Source organism: Protopterus annectens, chromosome 7.part1, assembly GCF_019279795.1.
Source record: "Protopterus annectens isolate FY-2018-M chromosome 7.part1, PAN1.0, whole genome shotgun sequence".
Taxonomy (NCBI): domain Eukaryota; kingdom Metazoa; phylum Chordata; order Ceratodontiformes; family Protopteridae; genus Protopterus; species Protopterus annectens.
Window position 1 is genome coordinate 188,687,954 of NC_056740.1, and position 20,431 is coordinate 188,708,384.

A 20,431-nucleotide genomic window follows, 5' to 3' on the forward strand; every position below is an offset into this window, starting at 1 on the left:
ACCATGTTTCAAGGAACACATTCAGGGAGGAAATCCTTGACCTAAAGGTTTTAGGAATAAATGACATGGAGATTCAGCAGGTTTTATAGTCATTTTCCAGGCCTAAACAAAAGGACACTTCGTGTGAAAGCCCTTGTACGGGATCTGCCTACAGCACTCGCATTTTCCTCTCCTGCTAAAATCTAACAAGAGTGATGTACACAATCAAAATACTCGAAAAAGGAAGGTTCCCCAACTGGGCAGTTATCTGAAATGCGAAAAAGCAAAGTAATGGTAACAATGACCCAGCAAAGATCAGCCCCAAAGATGCACAACCGGTGTTTGGGCTGATAGTGAGTTAGTCTGAGATACTTGTGCATATGTCTGCCTGTATACCCCGACTTACACAAACTGAGGTCATGCACTAAACATGGATCCTCTGGAAGATAAAGCTTTGGTACCCCACATCCAGATGTCAGCGGACAAAACCTATACATTAAGAATACTGCAACAATGATTTCAGTCAGGATGTTATATTCTTTCTTTATTTGTCAAGCAGCTCACTAGATCATAGGATGAAGTTACTGTTCAGCAAAAGACCCAAGCACTGGTTGTAAATGACAGAGAAAGTCATCTACCAGTACTATATCTACTATGGCCTACTTAGTGGGTAGTTAGGTGAATAAATTAATTAACTTCATTACTATGTTTATAACATGCATTGCACAAAACATTTAAAGACAAATACAGGTACTGCATAACAATAAATGTACAAATAAAAGTGTGCACATCAAGTTTAGTGCAAAACAGTGCTTATGCTTGTCGACAAAGGATCGGCTAGATAATGCAAGATTCAGGTGCAGCACCAAAACATAGGAAAACTATGATTTGTTGTTAACTAATCCCAGAATTAAACAGATTGTGACATGTGACAGCACAATAGCAGAAGACAAAATAAAGATGGGATAAAAAGGAGTATCAACTCAAAACACAAGCTAATGGAAAGACAACAAGACTAAGTCAATATTATGCCATACTGAAATAAAGCTTACGAAATCATGATATCCTGAAAATGAACCAACAAGGGAATTGCATAAAAATATGCACATTTATGACAAAGGATGGATTTCCATGCACCTATCTTTCTTAAATATTATAACTTCAGTCTTGTGCTCTGTTAAAGAAATGCTTTGTTGTACAGCAGTCAAATATTTAATTTGCCTTGTGAATGTGCACCCTCCAAGTTAGAATACTTCAACAGAGTGGATGACTCTGGAAGACACAACCCCTACTTGCTCCCATAGGGATGGAGGAAGTCTGCCCCTGAAAAAAGTTCAAATGTCTTTCATGCAGCACTTTGTATGTATATGTTACTGTCTGCAAATTATGGTGATTCTGTAATTTGTGTTCATGCAGCTGTGCTTCTGTAAGGTTGAGTTCTCAAAAATGTAGGGGGGAGGATGGCAAGGATTCTAAGAAAAGGTCAAGAATAATGTTAATATACACAATGGAGGATGAAGGAAGAGGTACTGATGGTTTACAGCAGTCATGAGTAAAGGCACATCAAAAGAAGGAAGGATGGGGTGGGCATGACTGACAAGTGAAACAAAGGATTTAAAACAATTATTTGAAATTACTTCATTAGACGCGGTGGTGGTGCTGCGGTAGCGTTGTCGCCTCACAATAAGACACTGTCTGGTTTGATTCTCAGCTAGAGCGTCTTCTGCGTGGAGACATGCTTGAATGGGCGTACCTTCGTTGAAGGTTGCGCGCCAGGGCTGGCAACTCGGCACGTAAAAATCTATCTGCCAATCATTAGCGGACCAGAGTTCCGCTGTGGCGACCCCTAACCGGGAAAAGCCGAAAGACACAACAACATTTGACATTACTTCATTAGGTGGATATTCAGGTCTGCATCTTCAGGCAAGTCCTAAGAGATGGAAAAATGAAGGCCACATTCAAAGAACTAGCTGCAATTCTCAAGCAAACTCACAGCTACATCTTCTTCATGCAATTACCATATCTCATTTTCCCCCAAGTAAAATGCACTTTAATATTTTACAGCAAAGATACAAATAAATGAACATGGAGGCACACATTTTATATTTACAGACCTTCGGACAAAGGACTCAAACGCCTGGAAGCAGTATTCTCTTAGCTCGTCATCTTCCACGTCACAGTATCTGGTAACTAATGGGATGATCTTTTCTAGATATTCACCTGTAACATTGAAAATGGAAGGCAAAAAGACTTGCTTATTCACATACTATTTCTGCAAGTCAGATTCAACACAGAGCATTTCAAAGTATTCAAATATTTGCTTTCTGCCAATTAATATTTTTACAAACTGGAAATTGAAACTGACAAATCCTACTCCTAATGATATAGAAAACACAATATACTCCAAATAAATGCCAAGTCTGACAATCCCAGAAAAAAAAAACACTACTTTGCCACGTTACCAGTTTATTAAAAATACGCAGGTTAAGCTCCACTGTCCATTATCTATATTTCATCAATTGGTAACTTGAGTTGTGGCAAAGTTAGTGTTTTTTTATTCATAGGATTATCAAATTTGCATTTATTTGTGGTAAACTGTAAACTGACCAAGTGTTTGTCAAAGTAGTACATTTGCAGTATTCTGCTCATGGCATACACTACAACATGGAGTAAGAAAAGCAGACAAGAGGAAGACAGGTGAAACAATGTTAAGATGTCTGCTTCCTTGGCAGCTCCATCATTAGGTCTAAAAGTGATACAAACATTAAGGTGTTAAGTGTGGAAACACGATGGTATTTTGCAAGTGCACATCACACATACACATAATATCTGCATGCACCAACAGTAATTACAGCTGCTTTATTCATTCTATAGGACACCATGGAATATCTCAATACAACTACACTGCTTCTTTGAAACAGACATCATTATATCAGTGAAATGGTGGCTCACAAAAGTTATGGTTTTACTTTAGGAAGTGCAATCCTAGGAAATCTATAGGACAGATGGAAGGAACAAACAATGCTTTAGAGCAGTGGAAAATGAAAACAAAATGGAAGTACAGATAAAGTACCGAAACATTAAAGAAAAATGTGGCAACAACTGAGGGGGAAAAAAACAAATCTGTGGTTTCTTTAACAACTTTTAAACCAGAAAATAAGGTGATTTCTAGGTGTTAGAAAGCATCTTAGATTTGAATGTGAAGCTTAAACCTAATGGCTTTCAAGAACCTAGAATGCCTTAACTCCACGTTAATATTTTCTCCATCCCATGTGCATTGCAAGATTATTTTGAATTAAGATAATGACTGGCATCTCAACTAGGTTTTAAAAAAAGGCCAAGGCAAATTATGGCATGCTCACTGCAATAATGAAAACTAAGAAAGTTACCCTCTTGAATATGAATATCCAACAAGATATGACTATTATCAAACATCCATGCAAGCATGAAAAAACACATCTATTTACCAAAACCTTCTCATCATCTTGCATAGCATGCACATGTCATTAAAAAGTGTTTGCATTCAATAACTAACTAAGGAGATGATAACACAGACAGGGGGAATTCAATGCCTGGCAGTGTGGAGTGAGATATAAAACCATTGTCTAGTCTGATGAGCTTCACCTCTCTCCCTGGAAAGTACAAGTACATTACAGAAAATTTTCCATCATTATAGTAGACTTTCACAAATTCAAAGACAAAAAGAAATAACAAATACAGAAGATAATCAAAGGTGTGGGTAGCTTTGCTAAATGCCAGAATCCTCAAAAGATAACTGAAGCTTTTCTCTGCTTGGAAGTGTGTTAATGTCTATACCACTACCAAAACATGGTTTAAAGATCCAAATACATATCACAAGTTCCAGAGTACATTTCCTTTCATTATTACAGATCAGATGATATAGGTGACAGAGTCTCAATCCTTGTTAAAGAACACCTAAAAGCCAGGAACCAAGAAATCTACTCAGGATTACAAATAATTCATACAGTATCATCAGTGGTACTGAACAATTACAGGAATCTACTACTCACCATCTGTGCCCTCTTACAGAGTATGCAGATTTCCAATTAAACTCTAAGTTGTAAAATTTAATGAAAATTTGGACTTATTGGAGTATTTTTTCTATCAAAATATTCCCAATACTCATGCATACATGCATTCAATTTCCTCTTTTGATGTACCCATTTGCGGACACCACATTTCAAATTACCACTGATGGAGAGGTACACTGAGTACTTGCATGACACAGCAATCACATGACAGCACACATTTGGACTTCTCATTTTCAGCAGTATTGTGCAATCTCAGGTCAGTACATGTACAGATACAGAGGTATTGGGGGGTGCAGTCAATGTCTTCTATATTTTTCAGATGTAAATCTATTCTGAGAAATTGCCCTGCTGCACTACTTGAGAGGTAATTTGCATGGTTTCTTCTGGACATTTCCAGAAGAGTTGTACCATTTTTTGTTTGAATGGCTAGCTGTTTTTTTTTCTGTCTGAAAACACTTTTTATTTATATTTGTTAAAAGTTGATAGTTTGGGGTTCAATCACTGGGTAATTGATTAAATGGTTCTCTATGAATGTTTCATTAATCCATGTGCTACAGCCAAATAAAAATCAACAAAATTTCACACAAAAACTACAGTACTGTGTCAATCACAAAACAATAAAAACAAAATGAAGATATACAACTGGCTTCAATACTCATAAGCACTTTCATCTTTGTTAAAATTCACAGACTCTTTCAAAGATGTAAACACCATATAAAGCATTTTTTTAAAACCATTTGATCTAATCATGTCACACACAAAATTATCACTACTCATTATTTTGCCCATACAAGACAAATGGAAAACATTAAATACCTATAATATTAATGATATAAAAAGCTTCTTTTAACCCCCTGGCTTTAAGTTCTGGCTTCAAAATACTATGACTGTTTACTCCTGTGGACTATCAGACAACAATTTAATTTGCCAAAGCAATTCTCTTGAACTTAACTAAATAAATAAAATCCTTTTCAAGTTATAAACCAAAGCCAAGGCAAAGTCACCAACCAAACAACTTGTACAATGACACACGGTGACTGGGCTGAAAAGTTGCACTAACCAAAAAGTGGAATGAGCAGAGTATAACGGTGACAAAACTAATTGAAAAATGATTTTCTTTTCAAGTTATGACAAGAAATGGAACGTTTAAAACACATTATAGTCCTCCTTTATTCTGATGGTCTTAACATGGTCTGTGAGCCTCTATTTTGAGTTTTCACCCTCACTTTGCCACATAGTAGGGATCACAAACTATATAACTGGCTACATGCACTACTTTATTAATGCTGCAGTTATAATGGTCAACAATTAACCAAAGTACTGCCTGAATGATAATCCCCAAAATATGAGCCATTAGCAGCATATCTACATGCACTACTCATTCCACAAGTGCAAGTGGCACTTTTGTGAAAGCACCTTAACATCACTGTTGTCTCTGCCTTTCTCAAATAACTGTTGTATGAACTTCTTTCATTCCAAAAAAGGATGGCTCAACCTGAAAAGCATTTGTTTACAACTGGACTGGTTGTTAAAGTTTTCTAGTTGTTTTATTTATGACATATAGTAACTTTATCTACCGTACAACTCTGTACTCAGCCTTATTTGCTTAGAATTAATATTTTCAACTCTCTTATCTCATCGTTCTTGCTCATTTGTCACTAGATTTAAATCTATCAGTTTCCTGCTATACCTTTTCCCTCAATCTCATCAGAATCATCTTTGAATAAATCATCAGGTTAGCTAATTTGTCTCCATTTCAAAAATACTGTCTTCTGTCACTAACTTCAGAGCTCTAAATATCTGAATTATCAAATCATTACCTTGTAACACAGGTAGGTGCTCAAATAGTGTAAATATAAACTGATAGCACATTCCTTTCTACATCCCTTTGTCAATAATTTCATACCACTGATACGTAGATACACTTCCATACCCAAAAACTCAGCTTTATTGGATGTGGCTGTGAATACTAAAGCTTCAGTGGTCCTATTAATGCAGGAAATACATTTTTATAATCCGTTCTTAACAAATAATAAACAAATTATCAGTAATTTATCAGTAAAACAAAAAAAAAAATAAATGATGCGGTGAACAAGAAGGCCCTGACTATGCCTCGGGTGATCAGAGTTTGACTAGTGTCTTGAGGGCATGCAGGAGATGGCTGAGGAGGATGAGAGAGTGAGTGCCCACTGCTGGCACACACCTGATGGGGCAAGGAGGTGGCTTAGGCTCACGAAATGGGTGACTCCTAGAGGGAGTACCAGGTGTTCACCTAGTGGAGTTCTGAGCCAGCTGAGCCCACACTATAATATGGCATTTGCATCATCAAGCTGAGGGGAAACAGACATGCAAAGATATGCTTCCCCTTGGAAGGTAGCAACTGCAGACACGGATGAGTCACTGAGAAGAGAGGAATGCTTTCAAATGGAGACAGCAGACCACCCCATGACTAGAAAAATGAACACAACTCTCACAGGAGAATGGAGTGCGTCTGACAGAGATTCTTGGACAGAAAAAGAAAGTTATGTGCTTACTATTATGCTACATGTGTAATCCTTCATCCTTCTCAACCTGTGAGTTATCTGATCCAACACCTGCTCCTTCAGAATCATCAGTCCTGGAACTCTGTTTCATCTGCCTACAACTCCCTCCTTTTAACAGTCTCTCTTCAGATTGAGGTTACCCCATAGTTTCCAATTTATCTGCATAATAGATATAGAACAGTGAAAGGGTTTTTTATCAAAGCTTTAAGGCTGGTCTGCAGCACCAGTCAAGAGCCGCAAACTGTGACAATTTGGAGAGGGAAGGTGGAAGGAATGGTTGAGAAGTATGGAAAAAGACAACATGGGTCTAGCATTATGGTTAAGTACATAATTTTCATATCCGATGTTGTCTTTTGTGTCCACTTCAACCTGTGGAACAGAGTCCCCTGCCAGTAACAACTTTATGGTGGTCCTAGGACGGAACATTCTTCAAAATGGTGTAACCAATGGAAGCTCTAGGCCTAGGCAAGATGTCCAGTTTGCAAGGGGACACAAATGTATAAGCATTAGAACAAGTATCTGCTGCATGTCATCAATAGAAGCCAGAGGGAAAAAGGGAGATGAAAGCGCAACCACTTTGGGGGAATGAGCCTTAGGCCTAATAGGCAAAGAAATTCCTTTCAGGAAGTAAAGCAAAGGCAATACAATCTGAAAGCCATCAGGAGAGGGTAATTTTAGAAACAGGCTTGCCAAGCTGTGTTTTGGAAAAGGAAACAAAAAAGCTGATTAGATTTTCTGAAAATTTTGGTCCTATCCAAATTGAATCTCAGTTGTCAATGAAGAGAAACAATGGAGAAAATATTCTCTTGCTACTGAAATTTGCAAAGAAAACAGATAAATGAATGAACTGATTCAAATTAGATCAGAAGCTACCTTAGGCAGAAAGGAAGTGTTGATCCTTAAGGTCATGCCATCCTTGTGGAGACCAAATAAGGGGATACAGGGGATATTGCTTGAAGCTCAGACACTCATCCTGCTGAAGTGTCCGCTACCAGAAAAAAAAGTGTCTTCCAAGAGAAAAGCTTTTAAGAAACTGAGGCTACCAATGCAATGGGAGCCTTGGTAAGAGCTTGCAACAGTAGACTAGGTCTCAAGGAGGTACCAAGATCATGAACAGGTGAACATAATAAACGGTGCTTTTCAGAAAGGCCTTGGAGAGCTTATGGGCTGTCACAGGCATACTGTCCATGCTAATTTAAAAGTTAGAAATGGTGGCTAACTGAACTTTAAATGGTAGAGTAACTGAAACTGGAGTGCAAAAGACCAGCCAAGAAATCCAGAATAGCATCCAATGGTGCAGAAAAAGGATCCAAACCCTTGGAAGAGTCCCAAATACAGAAGCACTTACTGATGTAAACCTTTTGAGTGGAAGGCTTCTGGAAAGAATAACGGTTTTGAATTACTCTGAGAGCTTGGGATCACTGGCCATCACTGGAACTGAAGGAACCATGTGGTTAGTTTGAGATAGAGTAGGTTTTGGCGAGTTAGACTGAAGGATAAGAAATCAGACCCAGAACAGGGTCTGGAACCCAGGCGGGTCAAGATAAGGGAAGAGGAAACCCAACCACACTTGTTGGAGCCAGAACTGTGCAATGAGGATGACAGTCACTCTGCAATGGGCTGCTTTCTCAAGAAATGTCACTATCAGAGGAGTCGAGGTATAGGAGTATAATAGACCCAGATGCCAAGCATGCAGAAGACCATCCCTTGGTGATTGTCGCTCTGGCAGAATCAGGGCAAAGAAACTGCTGCATTTCATGTTAGACAGGGAAGCAAACAGATCACATCAAGGGGTGCCCCAGCGGCTGAAAATCTGCTTTTCTATATCAGGATTCAGGGACCACTTGTGAGGCAGAAGAATCAGTCTGCTCCGACTGTCATTGTTTAGATTACCTCAGGATGCGCTTTGTGATCAGAAACCATTGGGAGGACATCACCCATTGACAAACTCTCATGGCTTCTCGACACAGGGGACAATATAGAGTTCCTCCATACCACTGATGTATTGTCGGTCTGAATGGCAATGCGTACTAGAGTAAAAGGTCCTAAAAGGCCTACAACACTGGGAAGACCACCATCACCTCCAAGATGTTTTTTTTTAAACCATAATTATTGAATCGTCACTTATGACACAGGCAATCGTATAAATGAAACCAAACCATATTGATATATTCTCCGTTACAAACATTATACATCACATATAATCTTCTCTGCAGTCACACTCAATCCAGCATTATATAGCTCACTCAGTTCCTGCTTTCCCTTAAACTTCATTCCTCATCTAAAACATTATTCTGCATGTATTTTTCCCACAATTCCATTTTTTCTATGCAATTTCCTACTACCCTTTTCTAAAGATCCCACTTCCAGTTCTTTAATCTCTGTTACTATATTTACTACTGCAAATAGTTAGTTTAGACTTTGATTTCTATTTTCTAGTAATTGCTTTTATTGGCAGCCACCAGACTTAAATTGGCAAGGTCTTACAATATCTAGGCAATTCAGATACCATATCCTTCCATCCACAACCCCCCCCAACCCCATTTTTTTGTACATGGGGAAATGGTGTCCCTTCAACAGTTACAATCATCTAGAGACAAGGTTTATACCACAGGGTGGCTAGCCCTATTTCATCTAAAAAAAAATAGTTTCCTTAGTTACACCACTTTGTTTGCCCAGTATTTCTGAAAGGGTAGTCTGTTGGGAATTTTTTTTAAAGCCTGGCAAATCATTACACTTGCAAAAAACAAGTTCCCAGTTACCTCTTTCTTCCCTATCACACCTCCAATATTTGCAGTCTAGACAAGGAAAATATTCTTGGAGTCGGTTTGGTATATAAAAATACATATGTAAACACTTCCAAGCAAAAATCCTAAATTTTGTAGACTTTGTTGCATATCTGGGAGACATGCATATATCATCCTCCCATTGCTTCTATGTGAATTGATTATCCAACTGATGTCCCACTCACTAGGGTGAATATGGAGAAGGCAACAGTCAGCTGTCTATCAGGTGCCAGAATCCAACATATAACACATGCACTCAGGTCACTCCACAATAAGTACAAGTATGAATCTGTCACTGTCCATGTGGCTGTGAATGACCTGAGATGCATCTCCCTGGACTACATGAAAAGAGACATGGAGGAGCTCTCGATTATGTGGCCCAGGCAGGTATGGCCCTAGCCCTGAACAGCATCCTACCATCGCCCAGAATGATACCGCAATACAAGCAGAAAATGATTGACTTCAACAACTGGCTAAGTTTCTGGTGTCATTCTAAGGGGATCCAGTAACTGTCTGCTTGGGATGATGGGATTGACAAACCTTAATGCTCTGACAGAGATGGTCTGCATCTATCACCCCTGGGTTTCCGGATACTGGCTAAGGCTCTTGCCACCCCTATAGTGCCTTTTATAGGCAATGTTCCAAAGACCAAATTACCATGCAACAGCTATAAATAAATGCAATCTGAGGATCATGCTGCTCAGTGCTAGAAGTTAATCTCAAGATGCACTTGCTCAAAGCACTCCTCAAAATGGAGAACATTGACATTTGTGCTGTAATGGAGACCTGGTTCAAAGCAGCAGAAAGCACCCCTGCACTACCAGGCTATAACTCATTCCATACCTTTCGGCCCCAGAACATGGACTGAAGCACCAAAGGCAGTGATGTCTCCATATTTATAAAGCATATGTACACCTCCAGACTAGTAAGCCCAGCATAACGCATCTGAGATACTTCAGGTACAACTAACAATAGTTAGAATGGCGATTCAGGTCGTAGCCTGCTACAGGTCCCCAACCATGTCCCAAGACTCTCACTCCACGTTCCTAAGCACCCTGGAAACTATTAGGGTCCAACACGCTCATACTAGTTGACTTCAACTACCCCTCCATCAACTGGGAAAACTACTCGTGCACCAATACACTAGCCCAATGCTTCCTGTAATTCATCAGTTCCAATGCTCTGGACCAGCTCATTCTTACCTCCACTAGAGGAAGCAACATCCTTGACCTGGTTATTACAAACATGGGCAACCATTGTTCTACACCAGTAGTCAAATTCTTCCCTGGTTAGATCTGACCACAAACTAATCACCATGGAAATCCACATCTCAGCCACACCCTACGCAAAGGTAACCACCATGAAAAACTTCTCCAAAGTTGACTTTAGGCTCCTAAAAACAGAGGTAGCTAACTTCACGGCAGCCATGTCAATGGAAAATAGATGCATGACTGCCGAATCATACACCAAAGCACTGTACGAACACGTACATAAATGTATGGAACTAGCCATACCCAACAGAACCAAGCCGTTCTCCTCCAAAAAAAGGAAGCCAATCTTGTGGTCCCCTGCCATTAATAAACTTTACAACAGAAGGAAGAAACTGTTGCAGAAAAAGGTGAAGTCCCAAAACTGGAAAAACTCCCTTATTAGCCTCAACAAAAAGTTGAGATCTCTCATCAAGACCTCTAAAGCCAGCTATGAAGGCAGAATTGTGGCAGACACTAAAAACAGCCACAAAGCATTCTATAGTTATATCAAAACTCTCCATGACAATACTCAGGTTTGCTCCGAGTTACTGCACAATAGTACCTCCTATACTGGGCCAACAGATATTGCCAACATACTGGCTTAACAGATTCAGTGCCAAATTTACCCATCTCTTTACCCCCCCCCCAAAGGACCAATCACAATACTGGAGAAATGCCAGGCACCCAACATTACTGCAGCACAGGTTAAAGCTGCATTGTCCAAGGCCAAGAATACAACTTCCAGGGCACCCAAAAATATCCCTGGATGTGTTCTACATAAATGACAAAGTGAACTGGCACCACATCTGTGTGCCCTGTTAAATCACAGCCTCAGGCTTTGTCCCTACTGAATGGCGCACTGCTACAGTCATCCCTCTACAGAAAGGGGGAGCAACTACAGACCCGGGGAATTATCCTGATGAGTCTAATATGTAAGCCTATGCAGCACATCATCATAGACCTAATTAACAAGGATATAGGGAATCTCCAAACTCTAGATCCCATGCAATTTGGTTTTGTGAAAGGTAGATCATGCCTGCTCAACCTGGTTGACTTCTTTGAGTCCGTTACTAGAGCTGTGGATGAGGGCAAGGCAGTTCATATAGCCTACCGCGATCTGGCCAAGGCCTTTGATACCATTCCCCACTCAGGAATTATTGATAAACTCGCCAAACTAGGCATCAACCCTTATATCACTAGGTGGGTTGCAAATTGGCTCACAGACAGAACCCACAGTGTGAAAATAGCTGACTCCAAGTCAGACTGCCGACCAGTCATGAGTGAAGTCCCACAGGGATCAGTCCTGGGTCCTCTCCTGTTTGGCATCTACTTCTCAGAAGTCCAGGCCAACATGGAGGGGCTCTGGCTGACCAAGTTCACAGACGACTGCAAGCTGGGAGCCATTATTAACTACCCAAGTGATGTAGACATCCTACAGAAAATCCTCACTGAGACCAATGACTGGTGTCGAAACCTCGGCCTTAAGCTTAATGCCAAAAAATGCATAGTCATCCCCTTTGGGAAAAAAACATTTCCCACTAATTACCACATTGATGGGAACTCACTGAACAGTGAAGGCATTATAAGAGATCTGGGGACACAGGTTGACAGCAACCGCTCCTTCGACCACCACACTGCCACTGTGGTCAGAAAGTCCTATGTGGCACATCTCATTTCCAAGGGTTTTGCACCCAGGAAGAAAGAGGTCATCATCTCTCTCGACACTTCCCTCATTAGGCCAGTCACTGATACATGCAACAAGCTGCAAAGGCCACAAAAGTACCTCATGAAGAGGATCCTAGGCCTTAAACTCATGTCCTACACAGACAGACTCAAAAAACTCCAGCTATTCTCCGTCTCATATCATCTACTAAGAGGCTACCTCTGCTTGACTTACAAAGCCATGTCTGACCCAGCTCTGTTAGAAATGCTACATCTAAAGAAATCCCAATCCCTCTGCACCACATGCTCCAGAGACATCAACCTCATTACCACAATCAATAGAACATGCTGGAGGGACAGGTTCATAACCCAGAGACTGCCCATGCTATGGAATAGACTTTCCCATACATGTCAAGCCGAGAACTCACTGGCCCTCTTCAAGAGAAATCTTGATGAGTGGATGGGAAATAGAAAGCTCACTCCAGGGATCACTCCAGTGGCTCTACTTGATAGAGGTACTGGGAACGAATGTTGGGTGGCACGATGCCATGGCCCTTCTATAGGCTAGGCTTGTCAAGGCTTCAGGGCCATTAGCCTAGTACACACCTATGAACCTACGAATCTCTTCCCAATGTTTCCTAACCACCTTTGATTCCTATAGCTAGCATGCAATATTTATATGGCCTAGTAATTAACCTGTTAACAGCAGCTTCTGTTCTAGAGTCAACTAAAAACTCTACAGTGCTCGTCTTTCCCTTAGGACTCCCTATCCATTTCTTTTTGCCAATACTCTGATATCAATCCTTGACAGGGGAGGCAGTTTCTAGCGTGCAGTCCAAATGTATTCTTGGCCTCTTCCACTCTTATCTTTTCCTCTCTAATTTGCTCCCAATACCTTGGTTCTTTATTTCAAGATTGATTTGAAGTTATTGATGTGAAGACCAACATCAGAGACCAACTGCCCTGGACAGTCTTCTCCTTGAAATGCACCCCCACTCCAGAAAGGACGCATCCGTGGTCACCATGGCCTGAGGATGGGGAAGAACAAAATATCGACTAACTGTAACCAGAGGAAATTCCAACCACCACTGAATATGTTGACAACAGATGTTTGCTAGAGAAACTGGAAAATTCATTGGATGAGTCAGATAAGACCATTGAACTGCCAGACTCCACTGAAGTACCCACATGTAGAAACTTGCTAAAGTAACTTGACAAACAGAAACAGCCATTTATTCAAGGAGCATAGAACTGATGACACAGGAGGTTTGTGAACCTGAAAGATCTTAAAAGAGTGCAAATTAACAGATTTCAGTCTTGAGGATGATAGTTTGGCTTTCTGATTGACGGTATCCAAATAGCAACCAATAAATATTTCAACCAGTGATGGGTTGAACTTTTCATAATTCACTGTTAATACCCAAGGACAGACATAGCTGAAGGAAGGAATCTCAGGCTTTGATCAAGGATGCCAGGTAAGGGAAGACCTGGAACCCCTGCAGCCTGAGTCAAGCTGCCACTACTGCCATGCATTTGATAAACACCTGGGGAGATGTGGCAAGTCCAAAAGGGAAGTGCTGCAAACTGATGACTGGCTCATAGCCAAAAGTGCAAGAATCTCCTGGAATGCCTCACTACTTTCATGTGATAATATGCATCGTTGACATCTGCCAAGCACGACCAGTTATTCTTCCTCAGGAGGAGTACAATGAACTGCACTATGACCATCCAAAAACATTCTGCTTTACAAATCAGTTCATCTTGCTGAAATCCAAAATGGGTCTGACATCCTTGTTTTTCTATGGTACTAAAAAAATCCTGAATATACCTTAGATCCTTGTTGGTCTGGTGGGACCTCTTGGATAACTCAGTTGAGCAGCAGTTTTTGGATTTCAACTGCCTCCCTTTGCTGATGGGGTGGAATATCAAGAAGGGATTTTTACGAATTCTTTGTAGTGAACAAAAAGGTAATTATATAACCTCTGTATATGACTCAACACCTACATATCTTATGTGATAGTTATTCAATCTTTTGGGTTTAGAGAGAGACATCCCCAGACTCCCACCAGAGTGTGACAGCTGGGCAACCCTTCAGGGGCACTGGAAGGGCATCCTGGAAAAAGCATTTTGGAAGCTCTGGTGCTGAGGTCTTCTCCTGTTCAGTGTATGGCATAACTTGTAGTTGCCCCCTCTGCTGGGGGTGGGGACTGTCACTAAGAGCATCCTGGAATGGTTGCTGTGACTTACTAAAAAGAGGGAAATGCTTCCCACCCTTGTGGTTCCTTGAGAAGATCTCTTAAGAGTACAGAAATGAACTCCCAACAGCAGACAGCATCTTTCCATCCTGCTCGCTCCTAGTCAGTATCTGTTTAGCCTTTGGGCCAAAAAGTTGAGGAACCATCAAACAGAACATTGACAAAGGATATCTTGAAACAGTCTGCAAAGTTGCAAAAGCACATCCAGGCATGACTTTGCATAAGGATACCAGTGTCTGCCACATGAGAAGTTCCATCTGCTGTACTGGACAACAGCCTCATGAAAACATTCAATATAGACTGCGTCATTGATAGATGAGCCTCCAGGGTCTTTTGACAGCAGGGGGGCTGCTGAGTCTTCACTTTCTGACACTTCTGTGATAAGGTCCCTTTTGAAGTTTTGTCAAATGGGCAAGGTAATTCAGTGCATGTAAGGTGAATGTGTCTGAAGTGTATGTGTGCTTTCCCAAACAATCAAAAGCTCAAGACTCTCTTCTGTGCACATACACTAAGGAACTCTCTTTTCAGAGGTCCCTCTTAGTGGCTGCTGCAACTACAGTGGCATCCACAGCCAATTCCTTGCTCCAGTTAGGTCTATCTATCGGGGGACCAAAACTTAATCAGGTTTCCTAGGGAAAGGTTCCATTACATCAGGTTCTCTCTCCAGGCCTTCTGAGGAAACCAGGTCCACAAGGGCATCTGAAGGGGTAAACACACAAGACATGGATGGACCTCTGCTGAAAGCCTCAAGAATAAAAATGACTTCTTTGGGAAAGAGGCTTCAGTGGTCCACCCTTCATGTCATTTCAATATTTTGAGCAAATCTCCAAGGGCGGCATCTTCATGGGTGGATTTTTTGGGAGCCTTACCCACCATTGAGATCCGTAGCCTCAGTGAAGAAATCCTTGGGGGAATCAGAGTGCTTCCTCTTGCACTTACTCTTCCAGACAGAAGAGGCAGGGGGCCCTGAATGCAAAGACACATCAGGACCCAACAATGTGGGCTGTCCTGGGGCCAGCTGATGTGCAGCCAAGAACACAGAACACAGAATACGGAAGGGATCAGGACAAATCTGAAGCAGTTCCCAAGGCTCCCATCTCTTAGGAGAGGATTCTCTCTTCAATGAAAAAAGCAGAGACCAAAATCAGATGACTTGACCTGGCAGCTCTCAGATCCAAGGACTTGAGTGAGAAACCAGGTGTCTGGTGTCAACCTATCGAAGGCCAAAGCACCCAAGGAAAGATGCAAACCCTAACCCCAATCTCTCAGTTCTGACAAGGCCAGATTCAAAAATGCCAAGGACTATGCTGGTGTGGCCAAGCTGTTGGCATCAGCAAGGTGAGAAGGAAGCTGGCCTGGACCTGGCATCTCCAAAACCTGGTTAACAGTGGGAGGAACTTCAAAACTTGGAACCAATGGAGCTAAAGACTCTGACATCATGGCAAAGCAGGCAGGGTAGATCCCTAGGTTCCTCTGGGCCTGAAGGGAATATATCAGCTGTTCCAAATCAAATGGCTTGAGGCTTCCAACTGAATGAGTGGACTTGGAAGAAGCCTCAGAAGGTGGCTTATTTACTTTCTTAGCTGTGGAAACCACATTTCAGATTTGCAAGGTTGAAGCTTGGATGTGGGTGGGAGAGGGTCATGGAGAAAATTCTGTAAAGGTAATAAGGTAAAAGGGGAGTGAACCCTGCCAAAAAAAGCAGAAGAATCCTTTAAGAGGAAGGGGCTGGAAACAATAAGGGTAAGAGAACCAGAGGACTCTGAATCTGGGATCCCAATGACAGGGGATGAGAAATGAGAAGGAACTGAAGGTCCCAATGGATCTGCAGCCTGCATAGCCAAAGGTAGGAAATTTTTCTTGCTGGCCCTCAGTGGAAGAGTAAGTGTTTGCACTCTTCCCTGGCCTTAGTTTTGGATGTGATGGACTCTCTTTAGATTTCTCTTTTTCCTACCTTTGTGGTTTCTTACTAGGAGAGGAAGAACAAGCAGCAGTGGCCAAGGACTACAGAAGGCCTTTTATCCTCAACTTGCCCCTCCCATTAGCCAGGGCTCAGGCACTAAATGTGGTGTAGGCCTGGTGCTCAACGTCTATGTGCGCTGCACTCAAAACAGTATAAGCACTTATCATGGGCATCTTGTGGGGTAGTTTGCACCCACATACAAAGCACTTCTGAAAACCCAAAGCTTTATCCATATTAACCAATTACACAGTACACTGCAATATGTAAAAACAGTACACTGCATGCTATACAAATAAATAATAGTGACAACTGTATTCCTCATACAAGTACTACTAACACAGCACACTAGAAAGAGATAAAAAAAGCTTTTTTTTGTTAGAAAGAATGAAAAACACTAAACAACTGTTTACACACCCTAAAACCTACAATCCTAACACATTACGCTAGCCTATCACTTCAAAGAAAAAATACAGAAAATTGTGCTAATAAAAGGTAGAGAAGGCAAAAATCCACTGCAGAAGGTATGCAAAAAGGATACTTCCTAGCAGATCTTTCTGTGGTGAGACAGATAATTCAGATTTGGAACCAAAGGCAATCCTTTAATATCCAAAAGTACAGCTTAGTTTAAGTCAAAAATCACCAATATGAAATAGAGCAATACAACCAACCATCAAAAATGGAGTGGCTCAGTAAGTGGGTACCAAAGAAAATAATTGCATTGGTTTACAGAGTGAAGAACTGCTTTGCAAATGCTATGGTAAGGGTACATAGGAGAGTGGGAGTTGGGGAGAATGACTAGGTAACTGTGTTCTTTTACCATTAAGGAGGGAATTAATTCAACACATTTGCAGACAGCTTAAACTGCTTGTATTGTCTTTAGAAATCAGACATTCAACGTACTAGAACTATATAGAAAAGAAAGGACCTGAAGCCTTTAACAGCAAGTAAATCTTTCTTATGGGGTGATTAATAAAATGCCTTGCCCTGGGGAATGACCTCATTGTGGAAGAGTGGCAGAAGTTGGAACTCTCATGGCAGCTTATGTTAAATGCTAATCATAGCCTTGGGCTGAACGATTTTATATCTATTGGTATTGTTTAAAGATTAAGGTCTTATCAAGTGCAAGCTTTCTATAAGGGCTACACTTTCTGGGCCCTTCATGAACACACTAAAATTTAAAAGCTTTCCATCTGTAAGCACACTTGAGTACAAATGGTTTATTTTTATGATGTATACTCTTAAATCTTAATTGATGTGTGTCGTGATTAGGTGGGGATGGGGTTTTTAAGTTTGTTCATGTGTATTGATTTTTACTCTGATGAAGTCTGACGTATTTCCAGATGAAAGAGCTTAGTGGAATAAACGTTTTTCTGTAGTTTTTCGGTTCTCCTCTGGCTTTTGGCGTGTGTGTTCTTTTTCAGGTAGGAACGCAATGTTTCCATTATGGAGAAAGTGTATTTTAGCACAACACAGTTATTTCTCTGCTTTTTGACAGGTCTAGCACACAGTACTTATAAATATGAGGAGGTATTAGAAAGCAAGCCCATTAAGCTGTTTGTCTGAACTACCCATGTTTGGGAACGAGTTCACACTGGATGACCTTGACAGTGGACAAACATGCAATTGCACATCATTTAAGGAATTATTAATAGTGATTTGCATTTTGTTCCACTCCCACAACACAGGTGGCACTAGTGGCAGCATTTGGATGTGTAACTGGTTTGTTTTTCTTAGTTTGTATATTACTAATCTGATTTTTTTTCCTCTAAAGCTGTGAATTCCAACTTCAGTAATTATTACACCTTTTCAATATAAGATTATCTACTTTGCCACACCTGTTAAGTGATTGATTTTATAGCTTTTTAATGGATTTGTTTCCCTTCTCTGCAATTGTAATGGTGCCCTTTGCTATTATGGCCATTCGCTGTTAGTACAACACTGGCTACATAGCTCACACTCTGGGTAGAAAGTGAAAACAACTACATAATAATTTTGACTAAGTTTTTCCCTCCTAACAAATACCAAAACAAATGAATTGTGTAAACAGTGGAACCAGAAACATCTTAGTAAAAAATAACTAAAACAAACCGATGGGTGTTTTACAAATGAAGGGATTGTTAAACCTAGGTACACAGTAACAGCAGGTCATGTGGGACTGGATGTGGACTAAAGTAGGCCTATTACATACATTAGCTAGAAAGATAATGAACATTTTCAGACAAAACTGAAACACAGTGGAAAGAAGCAAGAACATATAATAAAGGAAATTTCTACAGTACACCCAACTATGTTAAGTTATGGCTGATGATGATATTTACTATACCATGTTATTGTAAAAGAGTGAATTACATGAAGCAACACAATTAAAATATGTCAATGTATTATCAAGACATGGATAAGTTAAGGAGTCTACATTATCATTAGAAGATACAGTAGTCAAACAGAACAGCCTTGCTTAGATAGTGATAGACATGGCTAACAAGTGACAGAATGAGCAAAAACCATGAAAAAACAGAAGCAGTAAGAACATCAGTGTAAAACTTTACCAATATCATGGTAAGTATATGTTGTAATGAGATATACCTGGGACTGAGGAAAGGATCTATTTTATGCCAAAGTGTGCCTTTTGTGGAGAAAAAACTGCAAATGCGGCTATGGCACCAGCAAAAGTGAATTAACACCCAGACATGGCAAATAAAAATCTGGATTATTTCAAAAGAATATTAAACTTGTAAAAAAGAAAGTTGCAGGATTTGAGAACAGAATGAAAATAAATCAAAATGCTCAAGAACGTCTTGCCAAACAAATTAAGCATCACACCTCTGCTGAAACATTAATTCAGCTTGCCAAGCTACTGCAAAAATTATGTCTGAAGAAGGCAAAGAAAGAGAACTCAGTAAGATTCCATTTCTAGACAATACCAGAAGCAGGAGAATCTGGAGTGCCAAATCAAGCTGAAGATCTGCAGAATGTTTGCAATCCAAGTAGATAAATCCTCAGATAGTGAAGCACAGTTTGATGCTTTTAATTAATTTATTTCATTTTAAATGGTGGGGGTAATAGTAGAAAACTCTCTTTTGGTGTAAACAGGTGTTAGTAACCACAAGCAGTCAAGATTGACATATTGACTTCATATGCTGAACAGAGGGACCAGTCATGGGGAACGTGTGTAGGAATTTGCAAGGGTGTACATTCCATCACTGGACATGTTAAAAGACAAGTAAAACTTGTGTAGCAAAAGAATCTCAAGATCGTATGCACTTATAGTTTTCTCCATGAGAAGCAGTGGTTAGTAAAACATTAGGATCCAAGCTAATGGTTTTCATGGATATGGTTGTGAAAATAGTCAACTACATTTAAAAAAAGGCCACAGAAACATCAGTTTTATGCACAGATCTGCAAAAGCATAGAAGCAGCAGATATCAATACAATGGCTGCCTCTGTGTTGAAAAGTGTTACGTTTTTAAGAACACCAAGAAACAACTGCTAGAATTCTGGGTACTTGCATACTATCTCAACCATGCATTCTCACCAGCACGTTATTTGTGTTATTGAGAAGTGGAGTCATCATTTTTTGTAGTGCATTGGACTCCAGTTAAGTAGGATTGTTATGGATACCTCTCAACTGTCTCTGATATTGACTCAGGGTTTAGCTCTGCCCTTCTAAATCCCAAACTGGTGAGTTTTGAAGAAAAGGTATTATACTTAATAAATGATGTCAGTAATTAGATTTACAGACTTTTTTACTTCAGAAAACAGATATTAGTTCACGTTTTCTCACGTTAATAGTATCAATATTTTGTGTCCCTGATTACTATTTCCAGATATGTCCTGGATTGGTTGAGACTTTAGGGCTATGGTTCCCGGTTACTGCACTCCCTGATCCATGTATTTTAAAACGTGAACCATAACCAGTTACATTTTTAAATAACCATAAACAT

At 40.3% G+C, this 20,431-nt stretch overlaps 1 protein-coding gene across 1 annotated transcript in view; it reads right to left on the reverse strand.

Annotated features, from left to right (window-relative positions):
* LOC122807680 (cullin-associated NEDD8-dissociated protein 1-like) overlaps positions 1-20,431 on the reverse strand; it is a 1,198,738-nt gene that overhangs the window by 652,494 nt on the left and 525,813 nt on the right. The window contains exon 6 of the mRNA XM_044078634.1: positions 2,094-2,199. Coding sequence (XP_043934569.1) covers positions 2,094-2,199 — 106 coding nt within the window. The remainder of the gene's footprint in view (positions 1-2,093; positions 2,200-20,431) is intronic.